The 18,121-nt window shown below is 43.9% G+C and overlaps 1 protein-coding gene across 3 annotated transcripts in view; it reads left to right on the top strand.

The window, feature by feature from the left end:
* Window positions 1-18,121, top strand: part of CDK19 (cyclin dependent kinase 19) — a 258,639-nt gene that overhangs the window by 47,752 nt on the left and 192,766 nt on the right. For all 3 annotated transcript variants that reach the window (XM_088460484.1, XM_088460482.1, XM_088460483.1), the window contains exon 2: window positions 6,197-6,272. In XM_088460484.1, the coding sequence (XP_088316610.1) occupies window positions 6,249-6,272 (24 nt within the window). In that variant the 5' untranslated portion in view covers window positions 6,197-6,248. The remainder of the gene's footprint in view (window positions 1-6,196; window positions 6,273-18,121) is intronic.

The following is an 18,121-nucleotide window of genomic DNA, read 5'->3' as shown; positions in this document are numbered from 1 at the left end:
AGGGTGCATGGTGGAGTATCCGTAGAGCCAACACAATGATCGAGGTGGTCCCACAGATGCTGAATTGGGTTCAAGTCCGGGGAATTAGGAGGCCAGGGAAGTACTTGGAAGTCTTGGTCGTGCTTGTCCAACCACTGTCGGACATTTCTAGCCGTGTGACATGTTGCATTGTCTTGCTGGAAGATCCCTTCCGCCTCAGGGAAGACAATTAGCATGTATGGGTGTACATGCTCTGCAAGGATGGATTCATAATCAAATCAGTTGGGGGTGCCTTCCACATGGATGAGTGGGCCCAGAGAATGCCATGAAAACATTCCCTAGACCATAACACTGCTACAACCAGCTTGGGTTCTTCCAGCTATGGTTGCAGGGTGTTTGTTCTCCGATGTTTCTCGCCTGACACGCCAACGTCCATCCGTCGATAAAGCAGAAAACGCGATTCATCGGAGAAGGCAACCATTCGCCAATCAGCGAGGTCCAATCCCGATGCAGGCGTGAAAATTGAAGCCTTTTCCGTTGACGCACCTCCATAGCATAGGTGCAGTGACCATCCGTTTTCTTCGGAGCCCCATACGCAGCAGGGTTCGCTGAACTGTCATTTTAGACACACTTCTGGTGGCCCCCAGATTAATTTTGATGGTGAGCTGTTCCACTGTATTGTATTGGACGGCCCTCGTGCACCTTCATAGCCGACTTTCATCTATGACATGTTATGTGTTGTGAAGCACCACCCTTGCAGCACAATTACACCATCATGGCCCCTAGCTGTGATGATGCAAATCGTGTCATTGTGCAACAGGTGTCAATGCTGTGATGACACGATCGAGCAATCACATCTCAGCCATTTAATTTACCATTGTGGACTTTGGGGGTCATTCGGACCCGCTCGAGAACGGCAGTACGTTCGCAAGCGGGTCGATGTTCCCCCACTTCGCATGCGCACAACGGAGGGAGCACCGTCGTGCGCATGCACGAGACCCGGTGAGCGACGGGCTCTCCATCGCTCCGGGTCTCGCACCAAAGGGGGTGTGCTGCCGATGTTGATTGACAGCATGCCCCCTTTGGTGGGCGTGCCGGGGGCGTGCCTGCCAGACGGAGGCATTCCCATGGGAATGCCTACCGTCTCAAGCCGGCCCCACTGACATCACTAGTGATGTCAGTGGGAGTGATTTTGGCTCTGATAGAGATAAAATCACTCCAGGGCTTGCGGCAGCGAGACCCTACCGCAGGGTCTCCGTCGCAAGCCCAATGGTCGCGATGGTCAAGACCATCGCGACCATCATCATGGACACTCGCTATCATCCATGAGGATCAGCATCCATGAGGACGCTCCAAAAAAAGGTAGGAGGGCCCTGATTCAGAGCGAGCGCTCTGGTCAGAGCGTTCAGCTCTGAATCAGGCCCTTTGTCTTTAGGAGCGAATGTCCAAAAAGTAGGTTCTTCCGTTGTAAGGTCACTTACTACTGCAGTTTTTATTTTACTTTACTAAATGTATTATTCGTTAACCTGGCTGTACACCAGACCAACTTTCCTCCAACCATCCAACTAGTTGGTTGGTTGGAATGAAAATCCGGTAATGCATAGGAGCAAATATTTAGCATTTGTTTATTATTTATAGTTAGCATTTGTGTGCAAACTTGGACTTCTAGGCACCCCAAGTTCAGGTTATAGAGATATCCATGTGTTGAGCACAGGTGTTTAAATCAAATTGACTGAGCACTTATTAAGATTTCCTTAAAACCTGGACTGTTAGGGTACCTTGACAACCGAGTTTGGGAACCTCTGTTTCATGTACATAGCAGTATCAGTCATGCAGTTTTGAAAAATCTAATCTATATAAAACTCTAATCACTATGTAAAGTTGTTAATACACATACAACTTTTGAGAAAATAGCTGCAATATATTTGTGCCTCTCCCTCTCTGTGTCAAAAATACCTTGTACAAAAAGAATGCTTGTTAAAAGCGTAAACAAAACATTGTATTTTGCCTTTGCTTTAACTGTGTTTATAAGTATGTTTATGACTCAAAAATGACCTGCAGCATAGTGTTCTATGTGTTATGATCGCTAATTCAACAATGTATATATCCATACTTGCCTACTTTTGAAAAAACATTTCAGGGAGATTGTGAAAGCAGCACCTATGAGCGCGTGTTACAGTGGGCGTGTACTGATAAATCTAAGAGGCGTGTCCTAAACCTGACTTACATCCAAATGTAAACTAGCCCAAAAGCAGTCAGAAAGATCTGTTTGTTGATGAAAACACACTATACTTTTCGGAAATTCATAGGGATCTTTGTGCCTTTATAATAACCAATGCAAGGAAATGACACTAATGATCCCATTTGAATGTATATATCTCTGTCTTTTAATATAACAGCTTCATAATGGGGGTAAGGATGAAATGAGGGAGATTGCTTGGCTCTTCAGGGAGACAGGGAGATTGCTACAATTTCAGGGAGTCTCCCTGGCAATGAGGGAGAGTTGGCAAGTATGTATATATCCCTTGTCCTTGCCCTGCCTTGTATTCTGTGCTAAAAGTGGTCATAGAGACATGGTGGAACTCACTCCAACCACATACCTCTCCCCCCCCCCCCCCCCCCCCTGGTCCTGTGCTCGGCGAGTTTTAATAAAGGGACAGAGTGCGCCGCTAAAAAAAGGGTTGTCATCTCAAAACAAAGGGGCATGGTCAAACAATAGTATCTCCAAATTATGCCACACTGTAGCACAATCTTATTCACATTACACTGCATATAGTGCCTGATTCACATTATACCACATAAGTGTCCCTTTTACACAATGCCCACAGTAGTGGTGCCCCTTATGCAATGTTCACTGTAGTGGTGCTCCTTATACAGTGCCCCCAGTAGTGGTGCCCTTTATGCAGTGCCCCCAGTAGTGGTGCCCTTATGCAGTGCCCCCAGTAGTGGTGCCCTTATGCAGTGCCCCCAGTAGTGGTGCCCTTTATGCAGTGCCCACAGTAGTGATGCCCTTTATGCAGTGTCCCCAGTAGTGGTGCCCTTATGCAGTGTCCCCAGTAGTGGTGCCCTTTAAGCAGTGCCCACAGTGGTAACGCCTCCAGTGGAAATTCACCCAGTGGTAATGCCCCCAGTAGTAGTGTCCCTTACACACAAAAAAACAGGAACACACAATACTTAACTTAAGCCCCGCTCCTGCCATTTGACTGGCTTCTCCTCAGAACTATGGGAAAGACGTCATGACGTCTCTCCCATAGTGCCCACTGCGGAATCCCAAGTGTACTCCAGCCTCCGGCTGTCGCTGTAGGAAAGGAGCTGGGCGCCCGCTGGTAACCAAATCGGAATGGGCGCCTGGCTAACTGCTAACTGGCTGGGTAAGGTGGGCTGGAGAAGTTCTGCCTCCAAAAAGAACTGACGGAATGCAGCTCCGCCCTGTTCCGGCCCACTTTAACCACTGCTTGTATTGTACTGTAAGTCACTGGTTTCTTGTTTACTTGTTTATGTAGTTTGCAAGGCGCTGCAGAACACTTGTGGTGCCATATAAAGGATAATAATAATTTAATGAGCATTCCTATATAACAGGAGTCAGGGAACTTTTTTACCTTTTTACCCCAAAAGATATTTAGATACGCCGACGTTACCCCCTTGATTTGAAAGGAAGGAAATCCTATAGCAGTGCCCCCATAGTTGTGCCCCCATAGTTATGCCCCTGTAGTAGTGCCCCCATATAATGCCCCTGTAGCAGTGTCCCCATAGTTATGCCCCTGTAGTGCCGCTTGTACAAAACCCCCCCCCCAAAAAAACACTTACCTTAATCCCCGCTCCTGCATCCGCCGCCGTCCTGTCTGCCCGGCTGCTCCTCGGGACTATGGGAGAGACGTCATGACGTCTCTCCCATAGTGCGCATGGAGAGAGGAGGAAGCTGGAGTTCAGAAGAGAACTCCAGCCTCCGGCTAAGCGGGGCTGCAGGGAAGGAGCTGGGCGCACGCTGGTAACATCTCAGCAGGCGTCCGGCTTAGAGCCTCCCTGCGGCGCCGGGCTGCAGCGGCACACCCGGTTCACGTTCATCTCCTGCCCTGCATCCATTACCCCCAGGTATTTCAGTTTTACCCCATGTGGGGTAATTTACCTCTGTTCCCCAACCACTGCTATATAACAGCTACTTTACAGAGTTCTGAATACTGCAGGCATGGGAGATATTGATGTTTGTAAGAAATGTGGTTATAGGTCCATTCTATTTTGAATTTTCAGTGTCAGAGCTTTTTTAATACACAGTAAAGGTAATGTAGAATAAACTGTACAGTTATATGGTAAAGTAAATATAAACATATTTTACATATGCACCCTCTGTTTATTATGCAGTTGTGTGAGGTTGATAGGCTCTCTTTAAATAAGATCCTTTTGTATTTATTGTTGCTCCAAGTATTAGCTGAAGACAAGATTATCACCGTTTTTGGTATTAGTATTATGGATAGACACAAGCCTGAGGGAGAATAAGTGATAATTTTGCAATATATATATCTCTTCTTTCCTCTCTAGTCCGTAAAATACCTGTCTGGTATAATTAAACATAAAAAAAGAAAGAAAGGCCATGTTTGCGTTTCCAGATCTAGCCTATGTTTTGATCCAGTTGCACAGATAATATTCACAGTATGTGTGACCACCATTAATAGCAGATTATTACATTTGTAACAGTGGTTACACCTGTGCAAACTTTTTACCAAAGATCTTATTAGCCGCAGCTTTTCGCACTTGCAAATTCTCCATAGTCAAAAGCGCCAATATGTTCTCATCATCTCAGAGCAGGTGAAAAGCTGTGCAAAATCCCTAAATTTGGCTGAATGACAGGATTTGGTTCAGAACTCCTTGAGCACCCTCCTTAATGACTAGGCAAAAATATATTTTTAATTGGCTTCATTTGGCCAATAATAACATGTCATTTGGGTGTAAAGTAATGGGGTAGGTATTTTGTGGGGCTGTATGGATGGGACTGGTATTTTTGGGATTGCAGGTGCAAGGGAAAGACATTTTTTAATGCACATTTATGACAAAAAAAAAAACATACACCCATTTTATTGTACTCCAGAGACCCCAACTTAACTACAGTATTTATTTCCCCAAAAAAATATAGCTTTCTATCATTTTTTCACTTCATGAAAAATGCATATAACAGCCACTTTACACAGTTTAAATACCCCAAACCCTTTGATTTTGGCCACTATTACACATCTACACTGTTACCCTTTTTTGGGGTACAGACAGATTTCTCCATTTTCATTTGCCGCTAATGCCAAGTAAATTTTTTGGGCGAATGGCGCATTGCATCTTTTGCAATAGGATTACGCATAAAACAGACGTGATAAATGCAAAAAGTGACACCATTTGGGAGAACAATGTTTTTGTGTGCGAAAACTTAACGTTTTCACGTCTATTTGGATATGGCCTTTAGTTGTATAAAACAAGTTTCATAATTGGTTAACTCAGTGTAATGATCTTACATTGGGGACGATTCAATTGTTTTTTTTTAGGGCGCATTAATTAATGTGCACCCAATGTTGTAATTAAATTGTTTTTGGGCGCCCATTAATTATCGTGCTTGTTGCACCCAATTAGACCAGGTTTAGCCGTGTAAAACAGCTAAAACCACCTAAAGTCTGGCTGTTCGCTCTCGAACGGAGCAACATTTTTATTGCTCCATCGTGCGCCATCGGAGCTCACAATTGAATCACCACATTGAGATATTTTGTGGTCTATGTACTAAGCTTTAGTGAGGTTTAAAGTGGATGGAGATAAAGTACCAACCAATAAGCTCCTAACTGTCACATTTTAGGATGTGTTTGAAAAATAACAGGAGCTGATTGGTTGGTAGTTTATCTCCATCCACTTTATCTCTCTCAAGGCTTAGTACATAGACCCTTGAATTTCCTATTTATACAGACGTTTCTCGATTGACGGGTCCATCAGGGGACATTGGTGGGATGCACTTGCAAACTTACTTTAAATGTCTCTTCTAAATCTCCTAAGGTGCAAGTAGGTTCAAAAATGATTTCAAATATAAAGGAGTAAATTAAATAAAAGGGTATCAAGTAAACTAGTTTATACCAATGTTTGAGAGAGCTTTCAGCCATTTGCTGCTAGAGTGCATATAACTGTAGAAATCTTAATTTTAGATGGTATCTCTTCATGACTATTATTAATATTTTATTTCTGGCTTTTACAGAAAAGATGACAAAGAATATGCACTGAAGCAAATTGAAGGTACAGGAATATCCATGTCGGCCTGTAGAGAGATTGCAGTAAGTGTGAATGAATAGTGGAAATGATAATGTAACTATGGGTTATATAAAACAGTAGCGCATGCAAGATAAATAGAATTATTATAGTAGTCCTGATACTTATGCGTAGTACACAAGAACTGCTCACACACCATGCAATACATACTTTGGGATTGATCCTTTTAGCAGCGAGTAAGCTTGCGACTCGAGGAAGTACAGCTGTATGCCGCACTTAAGGGGCCTATCCATTAGCAGATAAAATGAATGATTGAACGATATATCGTTCATTATATCTGCTAATGCAGTGATTCCCAACCTCGGTCCTCAAGGCACACTAACAGTCCTGGTTTTAGTGATATCCATGCTTAAGCACAGATGGTTAAATGTAAATAACTGAGGTACTAATTAAGTCACCTGTACTCAAGTATGGCTATCCATAAAATCTGGACTGTTAGTGTGCCTTGAGGACCGTGGTTGGGAACCCCTGTGCTAATGGATAGGCCCTGAACGATTACAGATGCGCACTCCCGCAGCCGATTAAATCGCATCTATCATCTCTCCAACATGTTGGTAAATTATTGCATATAGCTGCACGATATTAGCTTTATCGTGCAGTTTATCTGCGGTGAACGACGAAAGATATTAGCCGCAGCTACAGAGCGCTGCATAGAAAAAAATCCACACCCTGAATGATGTCATGCGATATTGTTCATCGTTCGTCGTTTGCCAAAATCTGTCATGTACATGACAGATATCGTTCAGCACAGCCACCGGAATTTTCAAGGGATATCTTTTGTCTTTCATCACTCAGAAATACATCTGCCAATGGTTAGGTCCCTTTACAGTACCTCTGGACTCGCTGAATTTTGTATAAGTGGCTAGAAAGGGGAGGAAAACACAGGACAACAGCTAGTAGATGCAGTCACTGAGAAGGGAGGTCACAGGCAAAAGGATTAAAAGTGCTACAAGTACATGGCGTAAGGTAAGGAGGCCATAGACACACAGAGACAAGCATAAGAATGTAGAAGCACTAATTACTTGTGCTATAAGCTATGTAGATATAAGTTCTGTGTAGATGGAGGACTAAGAAAAAACTGAGAATAAAAGCTAAGGGTGGAGTTATGAGTTACATTTAGGCAGCTGGCTTGTAGACTGAGGGACTTGTGGTGTTGCTGACTATAAGGAAGTATTTTAAGGGATGTGGTGACTTTGGGAGAGTAGATGTTGTACTCTGTTTTGAACAAGTTGATCTTTAGGTAACAAGGATGTCCAATGTGGAAATAGGAGACACCCAGCTGTTCACACAAGATAGCATAGAGGGGCAGAGGTCAGTGAAGGAGAGGTAGATATGTGTGTTGTCAGCTGAGAGGTGCTACTGGCTCATTAGTTCACCAAGAAAAGTTAAAGTAACAGTGGTTTGAATACAGAACCTTGTAGGAACCCAACAGATAGTGGTGATGTGGGTTGAATATGTTAGAAACATTGAAGGAGCGTTTTGATAGGTTTAAAGGGATCTGAACAAAAGTGTGTGGAATTAAAGGTTTGCAGAAGAGTGTGATCTATGGTGTCAAAGCAATAGAAAGACATGTCACCGGAAAGTTTAAGGATTGCGGATGCAGTAATGACCGGCCGCATGCATTAGAGAAGATGCTGTGTTTGTTAGATCTTGCACTAGCTACTATTTCCCACTAGATGCACCGATACATGTAATACTAAGCCTAATGTTGCACAACCTGGTTGGTTGTGAGTGAAGCAATCATACTAAGTATCACCTTTATGTAAAGACAGCCTCGCCCACTTTGATGCTAATGTCCTCCTTGGTAGAACTGTGTCACTTGCAGTAGTTTGATGGATCATAACCTGTGGGCATATTCTCAAACATTACTTTAAAGGCTATTTTTATTTCTAGTTTGGTGGTGGCAACACTCCCTCTGCTGGCCATTCCTGTATAACTGCACCTCCATGACGCTTTTTCATTACACTTCCGGTATGAGTCACTGCCACCAAAGAAGTTTCACATCAAAATTATAATAATAATATTGCAGTCTCAAACATGCCATGGTTTTTCTGCCTGAGTTTCATTATAAAATGTGAAAACTTACCAATATATGTTCTATCCAGATATGTTCGGATCTCAAAAATGGCATCTAATTGTTTATCCGTCTCTCGCTTGTTTAGGATAGCCAATAAGATGAATCCGAACTTATCCGAACATGCACTAATTTGGCGAAAAGGCCAGAGTAAAACCGAACCTGCACATTATGTTATAGTGTCATGTAATCTCTGGTCTAACAAGCACATGAGAACAGGGTCGAGGGTGCAATTCTGTGAAGAGCTCGTAGTGACCCTTAACTGAGGAGGATAATTATTGACCACAACCACGGCTCATGGGTTGAGGCCAAGGAAATTGCTAAAGACCCTTTGGTCATCTCACAGCTCTCTCTCTCTCCTGGTTCAATTCAGGGGGTCTAGCGAAAAAACTAAACACAACTATTCCTATAACACTTGCCAACATTGCATACCACTCATATTGCCAATTTGTAATCATTTGCTATTTGTACTACCATGAAAATGAACAACACCTGCAGGGGGATAACCGGAGCTGCAAATAAACTAGCAGCTTGACCACTTATACCCAAAAACTTATCAATGTCTTATGTGGTCACTACCAGCTCACGTGCGCAGCTGGTGGGTCCCTTCCATTTTATTGGCTGTGCCAAGGCAGGGAAATTGCTGATTAGTTTTTGCAGAGAATGTGAGGCTTACTGTACAATGTGACAATTGCAAAGCCTTATTGCTATACTTCTGTCAATAAAACCCCAATCCTCATAACAGCTTTCCATGCACACAGAACTTATATCTACATAGCTTACAGCACAAGTAATTAGTGCTTCTACATTCTTATGCTTGTCTCTGTGTGTCTATGGCCTCCTTACCTTACGCCATGTACTTGTAGCACTTTTAATCCTTTTGCCTGTGACCTCCCTTCTCAGTGACTGCATCTACTAGCTGTTGTCCTGTGTTTTCCTCCCCTTTCTAGCCACTTACACACTGGAGATTGACTGTGGACCATGATCCCTTTGTGTGCATTACATAGAGGACCTGATTCAGAGCCGGACGCTATTTGCGCTCGCTCGTTCAGAAAAAGGGGCCGGATATTTAAATAGAGCGCTCGCTCTTTACGGTCTGTTGACGCCTCTATGTCTGAACGAGCGAACGAAACATGCGCTCGCTATTTTTTTTAAAACGCCCCCTAGCCGCTCGCATCCTACATCATCTCCGCTATTTATTAGATTAATCGAGTACATCGAAAGGCGTATGAACTGCTCGCAGTGCTTGTGGTAGGATTTTCCTACCGCAATCATGCAAGCAGTTCAGGCTAAAAGACAACCAAGTGACGTGGTCGATGACGCTGCTTTGTTAATTATGCACACCCTTAAAACGCCCGTTTTGTCCGTTTGTCACGCCTGCGTTCGGATCTCCACTCCCCGTTTTCAAGCACCTTCCCCTGTTACCACCCACAAACTCCTCATCCTGTCACTCAAAATAGTAGGCATTCGCTATTTTGCGAGCACACAATTTCCGACCGCAATGACTGGTTCGCGCATGCGTATTACAACCCATACGCATGCGCAGTTGTGCGAACATCGCTCGGAGCGAACGAGCGGCCGCTTACGAGCGGCTCTGAATCAGGCCCAGAGAGTGTAGAGTAGTACAAAGCATATTTGTCACTTTCTGTGATGCAAACCAGGCCCCTGATCACCATTCACAGTACAGATACATTAAGCAATTAAACATTCTTATGGCTACAAAAAAATCAGTTCTGTTTTACCTCAGACAGTCTACGCATTCTCCTGTGTCTCTGCAGTGGAAGTCAGCTGTGAATAACAGCTCCCTCCCCACCATTACACCTGTTTATCTTTCAATTACAGCTCACAGTCATAGTGTTGTGTTGCACTGTCATTATACCTAGAGCAGGGACAGGCATCAATGTCCTATATTATTATTACTTTTTTTTCTATTCTAGTCCCATACACTCCCACATGCTATATTGTGTGCATCAATCCTGCCTTTATATTTTTTCATATCCAAGCTCTTTCCCACATATGTTTGGGTTGTCTTGATATTTCCTAAAATGTCTTCTTGGTGTCAAAAGTAATAGAAATGAACACCTGCACACATAGATAGATATATACACATACACACGTTCTGGGAAAACTCAAGTTAGAATGAATTGTACAACAAGAAGTAATCATTCATAGAAACAAGGGAAAGTGTTGTCATAGAAATGGCGCATTTAATGAAAAATATGTGTACAAAGATAAAAGATTACTTGTATTAGGTATCCTATCTAAAAAGGAAAATCCACAGCAATCCAGGCCGGATCGTTTGGGGGTATGGCCAGCGGAATATATAAAAACTGTAAAGAGAAGTATTCAAATGAAAATTGCAAAAAAGTAAAATGTGAATTAAAAATGATTTGCTGTGTGTCTCAATTTATGTGTCATTTCATGTTCTATTAGGATATCCTGTATCCGGAGCCTTATGCTAGCACCGCCAATATAAACAACATGTCATAATAGGAGAATAAAATGAGAGTCTTATCCGCTGAAAGATATACACTATGACATACATTTCAATTGGCTGGGGTAAATGTGTTACTATTTCATTAACCACGTCAGTGACGCTGTATATGGTTTCACGTTCTAATAGGATGTCCTGTCTCCCAATATAAGCAATGTGTTACAATAAGAGATGGAGATAAATTTTGTTAGCTAATAATTATACATAGGGTTTATTACTTGTAGATTGTACATACATAGTCTCAGAATTATTACACCTTAAACTGATTATATAATGGTGTAATTCCCCGCTGTACAAAGTATCACAGGTATGTACTACTGAGACAGGTGTGCTGTATTATTGTGGATATCATCCGATAGCACAAGGACACTTCATAGTTAGATATATACGTTGTGTATCACTAAGGTAATAGTACACTGACGAAGACTTAGTTTTTCATTTCTCTGCTTTACCACAGTAACAGTTTAATTAGCGCTATGCATGTTTATGTGAAAATATAACACAAATAAATTGAGACACACTACAGGACAATTCAGAATAATTTTTAATTCACATTTCTTCCCTTTTGCAATTTTTATTTGACTATTTCTCTTTACAGTTTTTATAAATTTTGCTGGCCATACCACAAACGATCCGACCTGGATTGCTTTGGATTCTCCTTTTTAGTTAATAATAAAAGTAAATTTTTATCTCTGTATATTTAATTGAGTGTGCCATTTCTATGACAACACTTTCCCTTGTATCTATGAATGATCTTTTTGGTGTCCTCTGACACTCTCTCCGCCTCTCACAGAATCCCAGAGCCACAGCACCCGCAACAGGCCCACCATAGACTGCAACTGCGCATTTTCAGTATCGCATATCAATATTTACGAATATAGATATTAATATTATCCTATCTAATTTTGTTTTCATGTTATCTCTTCACCTCTGATTGCACATTCCAAAGCCAGAGCCGCACTCCTTTTAAGGGTTTTATTTTAGAGCAACATTGGCCAAGGTAATGTAGCAATGCTCCACAATGTTATATCTATGTCTTATGGTACCCAGCAAATACACTGCAAAGGAGCCAGCCAGAAATCCCTTGCAGGTATGGAGATGGAGCATGGGCTAGCTGATACCTCTTTCACTCTAAAATCCTGGGTCCGACCCAGGATTTTGAACACTGGCCAGTCCTGGATGAGACCCAGGTCAGACCCTGTCTACATTGCACCTTCGACCTGGGTTATTCCCGGGTAGGCCACGTTCACACCGAACCCTGGTTTGCCCTGCTAAACTTGTGAGGTCATAAAAAGTTGGTGGTGACTGCTCCACGGTCGCAAATCAGCTAAGTTTAGGCATGACTCGGGTCGGACCGTGTCCAACCCTGGTCACTACTGGGGTTGGATTCCCGGGTTACTTGACCAGGGTTATTTTTCAGGGACCCGTTCACACTGAGCTGCCACAACCCAGGTAGACCTGGCAATAACAGGGTTATGTTGGCAGTGTGAAAGGGGTATTAGTGTAAAGGGTGCACAAGCTATTTGAATAGTTTGGATGTTGGCAATGACTAACATAAAAGGGCATAGGCCCTCATTCAGAGCCACTCGCTAGCGGCAGTACGCTCGTTCCGAGCGATGTTCGCACATCTGCGCATGCGTACGGTTTTTAGTACGCATGCGCGAACCAGTCAGTGCGGCCGAAAATCGTTGGTACGCAATATAGCGAGGGCCTGCTATTTTGAGTGACAGAATGAGGCGTATGTGGGTGGTAACAGGGGAAGGTGCTTGAAAACGGGGAGTGGAGATCCGAACGCAGGCGTGCTTAAAGGTCAAAACGGGCGTTTTAAGGGAGTGCATAATTAATACAGCAGCGTCATTGACCACGTCACTTGTTTTTTTTTAACTCAGAACTGCTCGCAAAATAGCGGTTGAAAACACCAACCACAAGAATAGCGAGCAGTTCATACGCTGTACGATGTACTCGATTAATCTAATAAATAGCGGACATGACGTATGGTGCGTGCGGCCAGAGGGCGTTTTTATCAAATAAACGAGCGTATGTTTTGCTCGCTCGTTCAGACTTAGAGGTGGGAACAGACTGCAATTTGCGAACGGATCATTTGAATAGCCACCCCTTGTTTTTGAACGAACGACCACAAATAGCGAACGGCTCTGAATCAGGCCCATAGTCCATTACAGTGCAGTCCTTTTACAGTGATTGCAGTTGTGTATGCAGCGCACATGTTGTAAAGCTCCACTTGTGTAATTGAATCGGCCCCAAAGTGTGTGAGGGGGGGAATCGGTATGATTTACCGCCGGCCACATGGTTCAAATCCTGACAGCGGCAACCCAACATGGGTGAAAATCCAGAACGGTGATTAAGGTAAGTAACCCTAATCTTCCCCCCCCCCCCTAACCCTAAACCCCCCCTTAGGGGTGCCTAACCCTAATCCCCCCTTCCCCGCTGCCCAAACCTAAGTCTCCCGGGGGGGGTGCCTAACCCTAACCTCCCCCCGGGGGGTGGCAAACCCTAACCCCATTCCCCTGGCCTAAACCTAACCCTCCCGGGGGGTGCCTAACCCTAAGTCCCCCCCGGAGCCCCTAACCCAACCCTCTCCCACCCCACGACTGTTCGCGCCCAGCTTACCTTCGATCGGGATACTGGGTGTCGGGCTCCCAGCGTAGGCAAAGTGACATGTCATTTAACCCTTGGCGGGATTAGACAGTCGGGAAGGGGGCACAGAGTATAAAGTGTGACTGAGGCACAGGCTGAAAAAACTGTATGAATCATTTTAGTTTCATTATATGTAGGTGATTGGCGTGATACTAATAATTTTACTTACCAACATACAAAATCATATCTCTAAAAACTGTAGTGCGGCTCACATATTATAGCAAAATTGCTGGCTTCTAATCTTTAGATACATTTGTCAATGTCTCCTATAGGGGATCCGGATGAAAGGTCGACACCAGCTGGTCGACAGGGTTAAAAGTCTGACCGGTTCAAGTGTTTGACATGTTTTTTTTATGGGGTTTTTTTTTTTCAATATTTTACGGTTAGGCAATTGGGGTAGGGTTAGTGTTAGGCTGCCGGAAAAAACTGTTAGGCACTAGGGGGAGGGCTAGGGTTAGGTTTAGGCACTAAGGGGAGGGTTAATGTTAGGTTTAGGCACCAGGGGGATGGTTAGGGTTTGGCACCAGGGGGAGGCTTAAGAACCAGGGAGAGGGTTAGGGTTAGAACTAGGGGGATGATTAGGGTTAAAATGAAAAAATAATATTTATCGACCCTTTGAACCTGTCGACCCTTTGCATGGTTGACTTTGTACCTGTCTTTTTGTCCATGTCGACCTACTGCATGACGACTTTCTTACTGTCGATTCTTTATACCTGATACCCCAATGGAATATTGTGCAACTTACATTATTACCATTTATCTGAGCCTTTTACATAGCAGTAGAACAGTATTTTTTATACATAAACAGAAAATATCTTATTTTATCCAGTCACATTTCTCTTGACTTTTTGTCATCTGGAGATTGTGAACAGTAAGCTGTAGTTGTGATTTTAATAGTGCTGCTTATCGGATCATGCTGCATTGTGATTCCAGGAAATCCTAATCTTGGCAAAGGCAAATGGTATGCACAAAAATACTCTATATTGCTCTCTTAGTAACAGGCATGTGACTGCGTAATCTAAAGGGGAGCAGCAGGTTTAATTTATAGAAAAACTCACAGTAACTTTTTCTTTTTCTGGGTATACTGTAAAGCATAGATGGTGATGTTCATAAGAATATCAGAAAAAATACTTTGATAGATCATTTGTAGCTTGCGATCTACTGTTTTGATCTGTTTTGTGATTGAGAAGCGTGTCACCCTTTATAGGACCTGTAAAGAATCTAGTATAGTTAAATAACAACGGTATACAAAATATAGATTGTAAGCTTGCGAGCAGGGCCTTCCTACCTATATATCTGTCTGTTATTACCCAGTTTTGTTCTATTAATGTTTACAATTGTAAAGTGCAACGGAATATGCTACACTATATAAACAACTGTTAATAAATAAATAAATAATAAAATATGGTAACATTGCTATATCCTTTGCTCAACAAAATGCTGGATCTCTAGAGGGGGGGTTCCAAATGCATGATCTTAGAGCGAATGTGGTCACCCATGAAAAGGGCTTAATTAGCACGTAACAAGCTATTGTCTGCCTCATAGAAAGTACAGTCTACAATACTTCAGACATACAGGGACAGCAATCACCATAAACGGTTAGCTGTGGCAGCAGGGCTAGCCTGCCAGTTCTGAATGCTTTTTTTTCTTTTACGGATTTGAGCATCATTCCACTATGCAAAGTCCCTTCTCTGCTGAGCATTGGAGCAAGTCCTGGAGTCTGGGGTAGCAGTAGAAGAACCTATAACTGGCCATGAACATCTATGTACACATTCATATACACTGGATAGTGAATGTAATACAGTTTTAATAATAAACACTATATATGTTCTATATCAGTGGTTCCCAAACTAGCCGCAGAGCACATGCAGGGATGCCACGGGTTGGTGGTCCAGTACCAAATCAAATTATGTATGGTTAGTGTGATGGGCAAAACCAGTGCTGATGGTGACAAACAGAAGTGCAAGACTATGTACCACCACATAACTAAACATAAGGGTGATGGGTAAGAACAATTTACTTAAAGTACCGTATATACTCGAGTATAAGCTGAGTTTTTCGGCATATTTTTTGTGCTGAAAAAGCACCCCCTCGGCTTATACTCGAGTGAAGTGTGTAGCGCTGACCGGATGGAGTTCGGTCAGCACTACACAGTACAAACACACAGCCGCCGGAGCCGGCAGCTGTGTGTTTGTTGTAATCAGCAGCCGATGAGAGTCTGGCAGACTCTCATCGGCTACTGCTGCTCCCACTGCGGGAGCCATCTTCCGGCTCCCGCAATGGGTAATGGGAGAAACATCATGCGTAATGACGTCTCTCCCATGCAAAGCGGCCAGAGGAGCTGTTAGCGGCGGGACCAGGAGTAAGGTTTTAGGTAAGTGATTTATTTTTTATTTTTATTACGTCTCTCTCTACTGGGGGGGCTACTGGGGGCACTACCAGGGGGGAATTACTACAGGGGGCACTAAAAGGGGGGATTACCACTGGGTGTACTACCAGGAGGGGATTACTACTGGGGCACTAAAAGGGGGGATTACCACTGGGGGAACTACCAGGGGGGGATTACTACTGGGGGCACAACCAGGGGGAATTACTACTGGGGGCACTACCAGCTGCTGCATTTCCCACCCTAGGCTTATACTCGAGTCAATAAGTTTTCCCAGTTTTTTGTGGTAAAAGTAGGTACCTCGGCTTATATCCGGGTAGATTTATACTCGAGTATATACGGTAATCATTTTTCCTGATACTATAAGGTGCAGTGATTCAAGAATGTATGGGAACCACTGGTCTATAGCATTGTTTTCCAAACCTAGTTTTCAGGGACCCCTAACAAAGCATGTTTTCCAGATCTCCTTGTTGGTGTACATATATTACTGGCTGACTAATTTCAAAAGATCCACAGGTGGTGCAAATCATTTCAATTGAGATACTGAGGAGTTCTGTAAAACATGCAATGTTAGGGAACCTTGAAGACCAAGGCCTGATTCTGAGATTTACGCAATGCCGATATTCACGGAGGTTGAGCGATTGTGAGCGAAAACCACACAGTGCACGCGAATCGATTTAATCGCAATAACGCTCACCCAGTGCATTCACTTGCAAGTTGAGTGACAGGTAGTCATTATTTGGGGGAGGTAATACAGGCGTGTCTGACCGTTTATATGCAATTTCATGGGTGTGCCTAAATTAGCCATTGCGATCTCCTTCGGAGCATGAAAGCTTTCAGCGTGTCAGGAGAGACACAGTGTCTGAGACAGGTCAGACTTGACTTAAAGTCTGTGTGGCTGCCTGATAAATGTCGATGTTAATGTTGTTACGCTGTTGCACATCGTCGGACGGATATGAGAAGGCAGCAGTGGGCGTCCCTATGCTCAGGTAAGCTGGTGGGTGTCCTTATGCTCTGGGAAGATTTTGGAGACATTAACATATTTTTGCAATAGCGTTCCGTGAAATATTGCAGCTACAATTGCATTAGCATAAATTTTGGAATTGGGCCCCAAGTTTGGGAACACTGGTCTAGAGCATACAGTAGACAAAAGATGAAGAGAGTCTGATAGATTGACTTTCTGTATCAAATCTATATGATATATACATTACATAAGTGATCAAAAAAAGGTTAAACATCACATAATAAACATACCTACTGTACACATTGTAACAGTAGCTTAGCTTTCTAAGTGCATATTCTCCCACCTAATGTTAAGATGCCTGTGTTTTCTTGCTGGGAGCTGCTCTCTGGTCAAGTGCGCTGATTGAGCGCTCAGATCCACACACAGCAGACTTGGTAGGACCATTAACTTTGTTTGTTCCCTTATACTGCATGGCGTGTATGCATATTTAGTAAAATTGTATTTAATATACTACTGCTATTGTAATTATGATTCAAGCCCTCCCGTGCCACACCGGGTACGCAGCCGCGTAGAGTGCCAGACTGAAGAGGGCACAGGGGCAGTCCCGGTGGGCACGCTTACCGGACACTGACAGACTCCTCTGAGCAGAGATGATAGGAGATGAGATGGACCTGCTGCCATTGCTTTTAGCACAAGGGCAGCCAGTGTGGGTGTGTTGAGGGATGGGGGGCCGACAGCATCTCCTTATCCAATGGCCGCCTGAGACCTCTGCCTCCTGGTCATGTGACCGTTGTGACGCTGCAGGGCCAGCTTTCCTGTCTCCTCACAGATTTCTGAGTATGGTCGGCTCCCACTGCCATGTGGGAGGCGGGGCTGCCATTTATCCTCGAGCCTGTCCCTACCTCTCTCTCCCACCGCTCCTCTGGCTTCTGAAGGGGAGGGCGGCACTGTTGTGCTGTTACTATGAGGGGATCACACTGCCACCTGCTGTTACCGGGATGCCGCACAGTACAGTACTCTGGCGCTGATGAAGAGGCAGCTCTCAGTAAGTACGAGACCCGGGTGTGAGCATGACAGAGAGGAGGGGGGGAAGTGTTTGTGTGTGTTTCTGCAGGGGGCACTGTGCTGCCCCTGGGTGTAGGGAAACTGTGCAGCTCCTGGGTTTAGGAGCACTGTGAAGGTCAGTTACAGGGGCCCTGTCAGGGGGTAGAAAGTGCCCCAGTAGGCCTCAGGTCCTCTGCACTCATACCTACTGCACACATACCCACTGCACACATAGAC

The sequence above is a fragment of the Taudactylus pleione genome, unplaced genomic scaffold (genome assembly GCF_031769625.1).
Source record: "Taudactylus pleione unplaced genomic scaffold, aTauple2 ptg000046l, whole genome shotgun sequence".
Classification (NCBI taxonomy): Eukaryota; Metazoa; Chordata; class Amphibia; order Anura; family Myobatrachidae; genus Taudactylus; species Taudactylus pleione.
The sequence above is the reverse complement of the archived record's forward strand: the minus strand, read 5'-3'. Positions and strand labels throughout refer to the sequence as shown.